Source organism: Cynocephalus volans, chromosome 14 (assembly GCF_027409185.1).
Source record: "Cynocephalus volans isolate mCynVol1 chromosome 14, mCynVol1.pri, whole genome shotgun sequence".
NCBI classification, from domain to species: domain Eukaryota; kingdom Metazoa; phylum Chordata; class Mammalia; order Dermoptera; family Cynocephalidae; genus Cynocephalus; species Cynocephalus volans.
In genome coordinates this window covers 30810783-30823419 of record NC_084473.1, presented here as the reverse complement: position 1 = coordinate 30823419, position 12637 = coordinate 30810783, and the positions used below count along the sequence as shown (strand labels likewise).

At 31.6% G+C, this 12637-nt stretch overlaps 1 protein-coding gene across 3 annotated transcripts in view; it reads right to left on the bottom strand.

Moving 5' to 3' along the window:
- Nucleotides 1-12637, bottom strand: part of BIRC6 (baculoviral IAP repeat containing 6) — a 244234-nt gene that overhangs the window by 113642 nt on the left and 117955 nt on the right. For all 3 annotated transcript variants that reach the window (XM_063078978.1, XM_063078979.1, XM_063078980.1), the window contains exons 41-45: nucleotides 11799-11953; nucleotides 11183-11309; nucleotides 8650-8760; nucleotides 7033-7166; nucleotides 4608-4735 (exon numbers count right to left, since the gene is read on the bottom strand). In XM_063078978.1, coding sequence (XP_062935048.1) covers nucleotides 4608-4735; nucleotides 7033-7166; nucleotides 8650-8760; nucleotides 11183-11309; nucleotides 11799-11953 — 655 coding nt within the window. The remainder of the gene's footprint in view (nucleotides 1-4607; nucleotides 4736-7032; nucleotides 7167-8649; nucleotides 8761-11182; nucleotides 11310-11798; nucleotides 11954-12637) is intronic.

Here is a 12637-nt window from a genome sequence, read left to right as displayed (position 1 = left end):
CAATAACAAAACTTAAATCCAGCTAAATGCCTGAAATAAGTGACTCATATCGTCACACTAATCCCCCAGCAGAAGAGGCATGCCCATTTCGAGGCATAAATGCTATTTTCTTCCATTGTCTAAAAAGATATCTCATTATTTAAAGCAAAAAATAGCTGCAAAGTATTATGTATTTACAGCATATGTTAAAGTAAATGTATGACAATTATGTCACAAAAGACAGGAGAAAGAATTTGGAACTATACTGTTGTAAGTTCTGACATTATACACAAGTAGAATAATATTACCTGGCAGTAGACTGTGATGAATAAAGATGTATATTGTAAAGCTAAAGCAACCACTTGTAAAAAATTTTTAGTTATAAATACAAATACAATAGTGAAAATAAAATTCTGAAAAAAAATAATTCAAAAGTCAGCAGAAAAAGATCTTTTTAAAAGGAACCAAAAATATGGGCCAGCCCGTGGCTCACTCGGGAGAGTGCGGTGCTGATAACACCAAGGCCACAGGTTCGATCCTATATAAGGATGGCCAGTTGGCTCACTGGCTGAGCATGGTGCTGACAAAACCAAGCCAAGGGTTGAGATCCCCTTACCGGTCATCTTTAAAAAAAAAAAAAAAGAACCAAAAATAGAAGTGTACTTCAAAAAGTTCATGGAAAGATCTGTATTATCTTTTAATTTTGTTTTATCACAAAATTTTAAGTACCCTCATAGATAAAAAAAAATTGAAAACTGGCAAAATTATCAATTTTAACCCAGTATATCAATATTATATTAAATATAAGTAGTCTAAACGGAACAATTAAGAGACAGATAGTGTCAAATGGTTATTTTAGAAAAGAAGAAAAGTCTCAAATCAATGATCTAAGCTAATTAAACTAAAAGCAAGTGGAAAGAAGGAAATGATAAATATTAGAGCAGAAAGTAATAAAACTGGAAATGAAAAAATAAAGAATACCAATAAAACTAGAAGTTGGTTCTTTGAAAATATTGATAAACTTCTAGACAGAATGACAAAAAAAGAAAGAAGATTAAAATTACCACCAATATCAAAAATGAAAAAAGAAATCTCACTATAGAGTCTATAAACATTAATGGGATAAAAGGAATGATTACAAATAATAAGTTCAACAATGTAGATGAAATAAAAAACTGCCTTCAAGACACAAACTACCAAAATTCATTCGAGAATAAGAAAACCTGAATAATCCTAGATCTATAAAATAACTTGAAAATTTTTGGTACAAAAAAACCCTCCAGGCCAAAGATCGTTCAATAGGAAATACTACCAAATATTTATGTAAGTGATAATACACATTTTACACAAACTCTTCCAGAGAATCAAAAAGGGAACTCTCATTTTTATGGGTCCAGCACTACCTAGATACAAAAACCAGACATTATAGGAAAAATGCAAATATCCCTCGTAAATACAGATCCAAAGATCTTCAGCAAAATATTAATTAAATTCAGCAAGATATAAAAAGGATTAGTACATCATGACCAATTAGGTCTATCCTGGGAATGCATATCAATCGACACTTAAAAAAAAATCAACATAATTCAATATACGACCACAATAAAGAAGAACCAACATACAATCATTCTAATAGACACAGCAAAAGCATTTCACAAAATCCAAGAGATGGTCATCGTGTATTTTGAAAAGTCTTAGCAAATCAGGAAGAAGTAAGAATCTCATTAACTTATCAGTCACCTACAAAAGAATCTATAGCTAGTAACATATCTAATTAGGAAAGACTGAATGTTTTCCCTTAAAGATTGAGAAAAGGCAAGAAGGGCAACTTTTACCATTTCTATTCAACATTGTATTGAAGATCCTAATCAATACAATTAGGTGAAGAAAAGACAAGAAAAGAAACAAAGGCATACATATTGGAAAGGAAGAAATAAAACTGTCTTTATTCTCTGATAACATGGCTGTATGCAAAGAAATCCCAAATAAGCCTTAACTGTGCCCAAATTGCTCTACAGATTGATGCAATCTCAATCAAAATCCAGCAGAATTTTGTACATCAATAAGTTGATTCTAAAATTTATATGTAAAAGCAAAGGAATTAAAACAGCTAAAACAATTCTGAAAATAATAAGTTGGAAAAACCACATTATTAGACTTCAAAAAGTACTGTGAGGGTACCAAGACAGTGTGGAATTAGATAGAGAATTGACACAAACATCAACTCTATATAATAGAATGTACAAACAGATCAAAAGTATGGTCAATTGATTTTTGACAAAGTTACAAAGGGATTTCAATAAAAAAGTATAGTGTTTTCAACAAATGGTATAGGAACAACTGGATATTCATAGGCAGAAAAACTTCAGTCCCAAAGCAAAAATTAACATAAACCTAAATGTGAAACATAAAACCATGAAGTTTCTAGAAGAAAACAGAGGGTGTGGCCTTTGGTGAGGCAAGGATTTCTTTACGACACAAAAATAAAACATAAAAGAAAAAGTTAAGAATTTAGACTTCATTTAAAATAAAAAACATCTGCTTTTTGAAGGATCTAAAAGAATGAAAATAGGATCCACAGACCAAGAGAAAATATCTGCAAAACATCCATCTGATAAAACTGAATGCCTTCTTTATAATAAGATTGCGTATATCTTTTTGGTGTATATTATGGCATTATTAATCTAACTAAAGAGCTGCTGGCTAATTTATCAAGATACCAGAGACTTTCTTGAAAACATACAAAACAAACAAAACAAAAACTAATAGTCTTCTTGGGCTACTCACTTATGGATCCAATGAAAGAAACTATGTCAGAGATATTTACGGGTATATGTTGTGTAAAGTGGTGTTAACAAGCAGCTAGTAAAAAAAAATTCCTAAACAGTTTTTGAGGCATGTAAACCTAGAAATATCTCGGTTTAAAAAACAAGACTGGATAGAACAAAAGTGAAAACAAGACTGATATTCCTTCAGGAAATGTTAGAGTAATTGTACCAAAATTTCTTATGAAAATCTTTACTTTTATATAGCTCTTTATGGACAGGACTATGCTAAAGCCTATACCTAAGAACTATATTAATAGGTCTCACAGAGTTAAAATTAAAAAGCCTAATTAGAAGGAAAATGAAATTAATAAGTGATCTTTGTCAGCTGGTTGTATTTATGTCATCCAAAATCTCACAAAATCCTCCTTTAGTATGCACACATACTGTTTATTTTCATGTTGATGTCTTCCAGATGCATGTATATAAATCACAACAGAATGCCCTTGGTATTGTGAATTTACTCTTTCTTGCCCCTACCCTTATTTCTGTATATACTCTCACATACTACAAATAAGTTGAACTACAACCACAATAGTATTTTAAAATAGTTGTAAAGGAGGAGATATAAGGCATTTTACTACTTAAAAAAAAAATAACTATTATAAACAAATTATTATTCTTTATTTTAAAGTTTATAAACTACAAATCTTCCTGTGGTTTCTAATATTTTAATTTTTAAAAGTCATGTAATATACAAATGATTTAAACCATTTTTTTGTTTTTTTAACTGGTAAGGGGATCGCAACCCTCAGCACGATGTGGTCCACACCACGCTCAGCCAGTGAGTGCACTGGCCATCCGTATATAGGATCCGAACCCGCGGCCTTGGTGCTATCAGCACCGCACTCTCCCGAGTGAGCCATGGGGCCGGCCCTAAACCATTTTTGAACATATATTTTTAGAAAAATCTTAAATGCATTGGCACTTCCAGAAAGAAATTAAACAATAAAGGTGGCAACAGCACCTTTTACTTATTCCTGATGTTAGCGGGAATTTTAAAATGCTCAAAGATGACAGATGTTTTGTTGATCGTGTCATTTATTCATCCTGTAGTATTTTCTAATTTTAAGTAAGACAACATTGTTTACATTCTATTAAAAGTTTTTATCAGAAAGTAATGTTGGATTCTATGAAATGTCTTACAGAATGATAAAAATGGCTCATTAATATGATATATATTATATGGTACTGAAGCACTGATGCATTATAAGAATCAAACCATCATAGTCACAATTTATTATTTTAAAATACTGCCTGATTTTAATAAATTTATTTAGGATTTCTTTTATTTTTATTTTTTGATGGCTAGGTAGTACAGGAATACAAATCCTTGACCTTGGTTTTATAACACTGTGCTCTAACCAACCGAACAAACTGACCTGCCCCTATTTAGGATTTCTATATGAGATGAGTACATAATTTTCTTTAAGCTATTTTAGGTTTTCTTACAATATATGATATCACTGATAGCTTTAGTTCTCTCTGTATTCCAAAACAATTTAAACAGTTTCAAAATAAATTTCACTGAGACGGTTTATAGATTAACTAATCTATGAAACCATTAAAAATAAGCAAAGTTTTGACACACTATATTCCTTTAATATTACAAAGAGTTGAGGGACTTGGAAGAGCCATAATGAAATAAAATGTAAACAATCAGGAAACACATCAATATTAATCCCTAGTGTCTTGCTACTTATTTGTTCCCACATTAACCCCCGATGAATGTTAAGAAAAAGTATATTTGGAGGATTACATGTTACTTCTATATCAGGAACATATGAGTATACTGAAATTTACCTTTCTGTTGAAAGTATATGTATTAGCTTGAGCAAAAATTCACTGAATATCTGAGGACATGTTGAAGAAAGATGCACTTGTAATCGGGTAAGAAATTCTTGCATAGCTTGTGTAGCTGTTGGACCAACCTGAAGAGAAATGTATATCCACTAAAAGTTATTTACTGATACCATTTACAGAATCATCTATTTTAAAAGTATCAAGTGTAAAGGTAAGAGCTATACTGTTATGATTTTTCATGTGAGGAAGAACAAAAATATTAAAAGTGATAGAAGGAAACCAATTAATTTTTTAGGTCTTGATACATTTATTTTAAATTGTGAGTTAGAGCTTCTAATGTTGATAACTTTTTCATTATGGCTTATATATAACTAACAATTACATTAGGATCATTTAACTCAATACAGAAAAGATTACGCAATAAATATCTTCATAATGCTTTCCAAAGTACAAAAAAACTCCCACACTGATTTTCACAAACAACCTTATTAATTATCCCATGTCAAAACAAAATAACTCGGGGCCGACCCTGTGGCTCACTCGGGAGAGTGCAGCGCTAGGAGCACAGCAGCGCTCCCACCGCGGGTTCGGATCCTATATAGGGATGGCCGGTTTGCTCACTGGCTGAGCGCAGTCACAAAAAAGGCCAAAAAAAATAAAATAAAATAAATGTTTGTTTTCAAGGGCCGAGCCCGTGGCGCACTTGGTAGAGTGCTGCGCTGGCAGCGCGGCGACGCTCCCGCCGCGGGTTCGGATCCTATATAGGACTGACCGGTGCACTCACTGGCTGAGTGCCGGTCACGAAAAAACGACAAAAAAAAAATAAAAATAAAATAAAAAAAAATAACTCACACCAGGTTAAGTGATCTACAAAAGATAACTAAAAGAGCAAGCACTAAAGTGAATGAAAAAGAAGACCAAACAAAACAAAACTAAAACTAAAGCTAAAAATAAACCTATACCTAATCACAAGAAAACTGCTTTCTCAAACTTCTATCTCATCAATGGAAGAAATAATAGTGAACACCACACTAAGTGAAATGAGGTTTGTTTTGGAATGCTTTATAACACTTCAGCATATTATCTTATGATCCTTATTTGGTTTAATGGACAAATGATAAAACCCTAGAGGAGTTTTAGAAAAATAAAATGCAATATAACACTCCGAACTATTTTAGAATTAAATAAAGTTATTTCCTAGTACTGAGCACACAAATCATAGCACTCAACTGAACTTCCCACGTAAAACCAAGACATCTGTAGCAAAGTTTGGTCTTCAATGACTTTTGCTCTGCCCTCAAAAATAAAAAATAGGAAGGAAAAATATTATTTTATATGGTGGCATATTTCCTGACACCTAGCTCTACCACTAACTAGTTATATAATTCTGGCCAACAGCTGATATGTATCTTCTCACATGGAACAATGAAGTTACAGAGTAGTGATAAAAGGAATCTTCCTGTTCCAAATTCAATCTTTATGTACAACCATCATTCAATAACATGCCTCTGCCCCCACCAAAACCCTGTCTCAATCTAGTTTCTTCTCTCTTACTTTTTATCTCACTATTATCTACAAAATTAAAGTATATTCAATATCAAAGTATTGACCAAATGTATTCACCAGAATTTAGGCTCTATGAAGGTAGAAATTCGATTTTGGTAAATACTTTTATCTCTAGTACCTAGAACAGTACCTAGATCTAGCATACAGTAGCTTCTTAAATACTTACTGAATAAATGAAATAGAAGCAATGAGACTGTGTGAACTATACAACTAAAAAACTTGTCTAATGGAAAATCCAGACAAGAATTTTAAAATGATAAGAATTAAAAATTATTAACTTGTAACATAATCTTGAATAACTTCAATTAAAAAGATGTTATGAATACTAAATATGTTTTATATGAAAATATAATAAAGTAGAAATATTTAAACGATAGCAATACAAAATAACCAAGAAATTAAATTGACATGAAGGAAATCTACAGTGAGATGGAAAATGTTTATAAGCACTGAGCAGTATTTTATTTTTTTCTATTAAACATAACTGTTAATACCATAAAATGACTAAGTGAATTGTCAGTCTTGATCGTAGAGGTCACAAAAATGATAATTATTCAATTTTTATAATTCCAAATTTTTTAAAATGCTTCTCTGACTTCACAATAAATATTTACTCAGAATGTTTCTAAAATTATCATTAAGACAAAAATATATATTTACATCAAAATCTAGTATCATTGTTCTCAGAGATAACTTAACACCTGCAGTCATTATTATAAATAAATCAAAACATTTTATTATAATGATATATAAAAGGCTATTATTTAATACTTTAGCAATGAAAATTATACATAGTTTTACTTTACAAATATTGTTTATTGAATAGTATGGGCACACAAGTAGTTAAAAGCTCCCTTACTTGTGGACTGTGTTGATTTGTTCCGTGTGGACTGGTGCCAGAAAGAAATTTCACTAACACATGAATAAGGTTTGGATCTGAAACCAACAAATGTGCAGTACTCTCCTGAGTTCCAATGGCACTGCTGGAACCAGCTATAAAACATTAAAAAAAAAAAAAACATTAAAAAAAAAAAAACTCCTAACAAATGGACCATGTAACAATGGAAATGCAGTATTTTAAAACATCTCTTAGTTCCAAGGGAAACTCACATATTCCCTGTAATTACAGTTTACTAAAAAAGATTTCACTCACTACTATACTTACTGACTGAGGTGCACTTCATTCTCTATTCTCTATTTCCATCTGCTACATATTTCAACCTGACTCTCTTCTGATTGTGAAAACACCTTGAGTTTAATGGGCATCTTATTCAGTACACAGTCGAGTGGAAAGCAAATAACTAAATCTTTATTGTCCTATTTGGTGAGCCTATTTTTAATACCTCCCTCCCTCTTCCAGAAACAATCAGAGATCTACTTTTCAGTTAAATTTTATACCAATTTTCTAAGGTAAACCAAGGCGAAAAACTATTTCTTTTTGTATGTTAGTTATATACAGCTCACAGACTGTGAACTAATGTACAGGCTCACACCAGTTTTCTGAGCTGAATAAAATACTCTGCATTAAATTTATCTTCACTGTAAGAGAGTGATGTTTTTGATTCCATTCTTGGAAAATATATTCCAAACGAGAAAATGGAATAGCATTTTGATGCTAAGCAATGATTTAAACGAGCAGCTTCATCAATGTAATATATCTTCTATTTAATGAAGTTATTCCCAAAGAGAACAGAGATGAAATCCATCTACCTGTTGCATAACCTACAGATGAAATGAAGATTTCAATTCACAAATGGCTAATCTTTGCTCTGTAACATGAACTTTGATCCCTACCTCACGAGACACTCAAGACTGTCAGATAGAACTTTGACCTAAATGTGAAAAGTAAAACCAATAAACACTACATAAGATAACACAGCAGAGTATCTTCATGACTTTGGAATAGTTAAAACTACAGAAAACACTAAAAGTTCCTTTCTAACAAGGTTTATATTATTTTATTACCTTAAATTTTTAAAAGGGAGGTGGGGTAAAGAAAGTAGAAAACTTAATAGGATACTAGAATCTGAAAAAAAACCAATTGTGTTCAGTAAATATACCTTTTAGATGTGGGAAACAAAACCCAGGAATCTAGTCATACACATTTATCAATAATATAATGAACAAATCATTTTTAAGTGCAAAGTACCTTAAAAATATAACCAAAATGAAAACTTAAGACTAACAGTAAAAATTTGGCTTTATACACTAAAAGCAATAAATTTTCTTTTACTAGTAAGTTTTAGGAAGGTAAAAATATGAACTATTGATGAGAGCTATTTGAGAATACTTATGGTATCATGGAAAATAAGTACAAAGGATAAGATATATAAGAACAAATTCAGAAGACACATCTTCAAATAAGGAATTCTACAGTTTTCACATTGTATCACTTCTTAGAAAAACCTATTTTAAGAATCTGATTGCAAGAATATTAAAGTATATGTCATTTAAATGAATACATTATCGAACTTACAATTGAGCTGCATGTTTGTCATCAGTGTTAGGCTATGAAGCACGAGGCACCACGTCCGGAGCAAAGTATTGGGATACCAAGCTAGCACTGTCAGAAAGCTACTTATTGATGCTATGCAGAAAAAAGAAAGAAAAAATTTTTACTCAGAAAAACTAAACACTAAGAATTAAAAAACAAAAGATGAATTAAAAAATAAGACATTATTTCTTTAAATCAACTTATTAACAACTGTCCTAAAAAACTACACATCAGAAGTGTTCCCCATCAAATACAACTAAAGCATTAAAAGTCAATAACATGTTACGGCAGGGTTTAAAGCTCAACCCAAAACACATAAAATGACATGTTATCAAACAAATCTGTTGTGCTTTACAAACTACAGGCATTTCTCCTGTGACACAGTTTGTGTTACTAAAAATCCTCACATTCTCCAAAACCAAAAGCAAAAAATAATAATGCATGATGGAAAAACTGGGATGAATTATACCAATTGAAACCAATGCAACTTCACAACAGAAGCACAAACTCAAACAATAATTAGGTAAGTTGAAGGCCCAGATTGTAAGTACTCATGGCAGCTGGAGAAGCCAAAGAAGTTATGCATGAACATAGTTCAGTGTACATAGTACACAGCACTGTGTACATAGTACAGAGCACAGTGCCCACACTGTGCTCTTAAAACACTCTTTAGAAATAATTGATTCCAGGGCTGAGCCCGTGGCGCACTCGGTAGCGTGCTGCGCTAGCAGCGCGGCGACGCTCCCGCCACCGCGGGTTCGGATCCTATATACGGATGACCGGTGCACTCCCTGGCTGAGCGCCGGTCACGGAAAAAAAAAAAAAAAAAAAGAAATAATTGATTCCAGATCTAGGGTAGGAAATAAAAAGACTCTAGAATATCTGTCATGCCAAAAGCTAACAAAAACATAGCCATGCATTTCAAAAACCAAAAACAAAAGAAAAGAGCATGTTACCGGTCACAAATACCACAATTTCAGTATCAAGTATAACAATTATAGAAATATTGTATTGTAAGAAATATTTTTAAATCCAACAACTTACAAAAATACTTATTAAAGAAACTAAATTGGTCATGATTTAGATTGTGAACCAACTCATTTTGTAAACTAAGTTTGAAAAACAAAGTTTCCAGCATTTTTCCTGCCTCACTTATACAAACTGTATCATATGGTGAGATGATAGAATACAAAGGGAAGTTTCTCTTTAGGAAAGTATTTCAGCTAATAAATGAAACAGAATGTGAATTAGACTACCATCATTTTGAGATAAATTGTTAATAGGTTTAAGCATCGAGCACATAGCACAGTGTACAGAGTACATAGCATTATGTCTGCTAATATCATGAAAGAAGAGACAATCCATGAAATTGCCTTTAAATTGTCTGCTAATATCATGATAAAAGACACAATCCATGAAATTAACTTAAAAAAACAAATAAATCCCAGATCAAAATAAGCTCTAGGTCTGTCTAACTACCAGTTTACAAGAAATATAGAGGACATCACGGAGATACAAACACCAGAAATCTGGACCCTGGGAACCCTGGAAGACAAACAACCAAGTTCTCTGACAAATGACTTTGCAGGGGGTTTAAAAAAATGCAACGGAAACCTATACAGATTAAAGGGGATTTAAGAAACATAATTAATTCAAAAGTTTGGGCCTTATACGAACTCTATTTCAAATAAACAAAAAAGTTTATAACATTTGAGACAACTGGAAATTAGAACAATGACCAGAGATCTGATGATAGTAAGGAATAATTATTTTTTCACTCTTCTATTTGTATAAATGTTTAATATTTTTCACAATAATAAAGTTAAAAATAGAGATGGGAACATATTTGCAACTGAATCAGTGGGGCTGTCACTAAGGTTGGAAGACCAGCAATGAACAGTCTAGGGAAAAAGCATCAGATATAGATGTTCAGTCTTACTCTTTAAAAAATACACCGAAAATAGATTCCTGTAGCCACAACTGAAGGCTAGTTCTTCTCCTGTTAAAGGATATTAGTTTAATCCCACCATTCCTACATTCTTGCATTTGCCCAAAAAAAAAAAAAAAAAAAAAAAAAAAACCCAAAAAACTAATGCAATTTTTACAGGAAATTGACATCCTTCTCCAGTCAACCAATTCCCTCAGGGGCTAATTCAATTTTTTTTTTTTTTTTTTTAAATCTGTTGCAACAGAACAGATTATGAACAAGACAAAACTTTAAGAAAATATGATGTAAAGATTAACAGGACATAGTTAAATTTTAGTTGCTCACAAATACAAGATAACACAGACCACAGAATGAGTTTTCTGTTGTCTTCCCTGCTAATAAATAAGTCAGGGTATTTTTTGGAAAAGGGGTTTTACTAAAATATTGTAACCCTAATGACCAATATTAGGCATAATTTAGCCAATCATTACCTTTTAATCATTACCTTTATACTATATCAAAATTATTGATATAGTATAAATCAATAATTTAAACTATATTAATGATTTTCCTTCTAATAGATCCTACCTTGATTTAACGAAATGACCGGTATTCGATTAGCATTATATAAAAAAATGTCTGCTCCATTCTCTTTGTTTCCAGATGAACTAGAATTTAGACTCAATGTGAGCCACAACTGGAGAAGTGATTCCAACTGAAAAAGAATAAAAATTGACAGGAAAAACGTACCTATCATATTATGAAATACCATTTAAACAAAAATCTTATCATGATCCTTGTCATAATTAAAGAATTTCTTCTATTATGTATTTCCTCTAGTTACCTCAATTCAGTTGAAAAGCAAACATATCTTGAAGTTCTTGATGAAACAAAATTTAACTTAAATAATTTACCTCATACAAATGGTTTTCTAAATTAAGACAAGTGATTCAAGTTTTTAAATCACAGGTTGAGTATAACTGTTAGTAGGGACTAAAGTACTAAAGCTTAAAAGCATGAAAATTATAAATGGCCCATCACTGAGGAGCCGTGATTATCAAAGTATTTCCAATATTTTTCCAACTGAGTATAATTAAGAAACCATTCCTATCAGATTGACAATGAATGTCCCAGTTAGTTTCTTCTTTTTTTACTAGGCTGGCAATAAAAAAAAAAAAACAACCTATTTCTCCTGAAGTCATACCTGAACATGATGGACTTGAAGCATGGAAAAGAGTTTGTTGAAACAAACATTTAACATTGGGATAGATGATAACTGTACAATAAGCTGGTTGGTTTGGTTCACTGCTTGTAAACCCCCTAGGAGTGAATCATCTGTTCCAGTGGGAGACTGGGATACTGAAAATTAAACACAAGTATGATTTTATACATAAAGTACCAGGAGAGATGTTAACTGGCTATTAACATGTATAGATTAGTCTTTTTTTTTTTTTTAAATAAAGATTATATTCTTCAGAATGGTTCAAAGCTTTGTTATAGTATTTCAGAAACTTGTTTTTATAACATTACTTGAAAGTAAAAACAAAATCAATAAAAGAGAAGCTCCCAAATTCAGAGGACTCATCTAATAAAGGAAAAGCTCTAACAATTTTTATTTGCAATATTTTTCTAATTAATAAAGGATGGAGAGTAAAGGAAAAGAATCTTGACTAATTATTGAGAAGGCAGTTTTAGAATAATCTAGATTCTAGTCCATTGATTCTTAATCTTGACTGCTCATTAGAATTATCTAGGAAGCTTTGAAAAGTTCTGATGTCTCGGGTTACCCACCAAACTAATTAAATGAGAATATATTCGTGGGGAACAGAAAAATATAGGGACATTAAGACGGGTTTTTCATATATTTAGAACATTAATACACTAAAAGGAGACATAGGTATAAGAAAATAATAAAAAATTAGAATATTGAGAAGCAGATAATTTCAAAAGGATCTTCTATCTAGTAAGTTGTTTTAAACAACAAATGTCTAACAGAAAAGGGCTACTTTGGGCAGTACTGAGTTGTCTGATTATGCAGGGGCT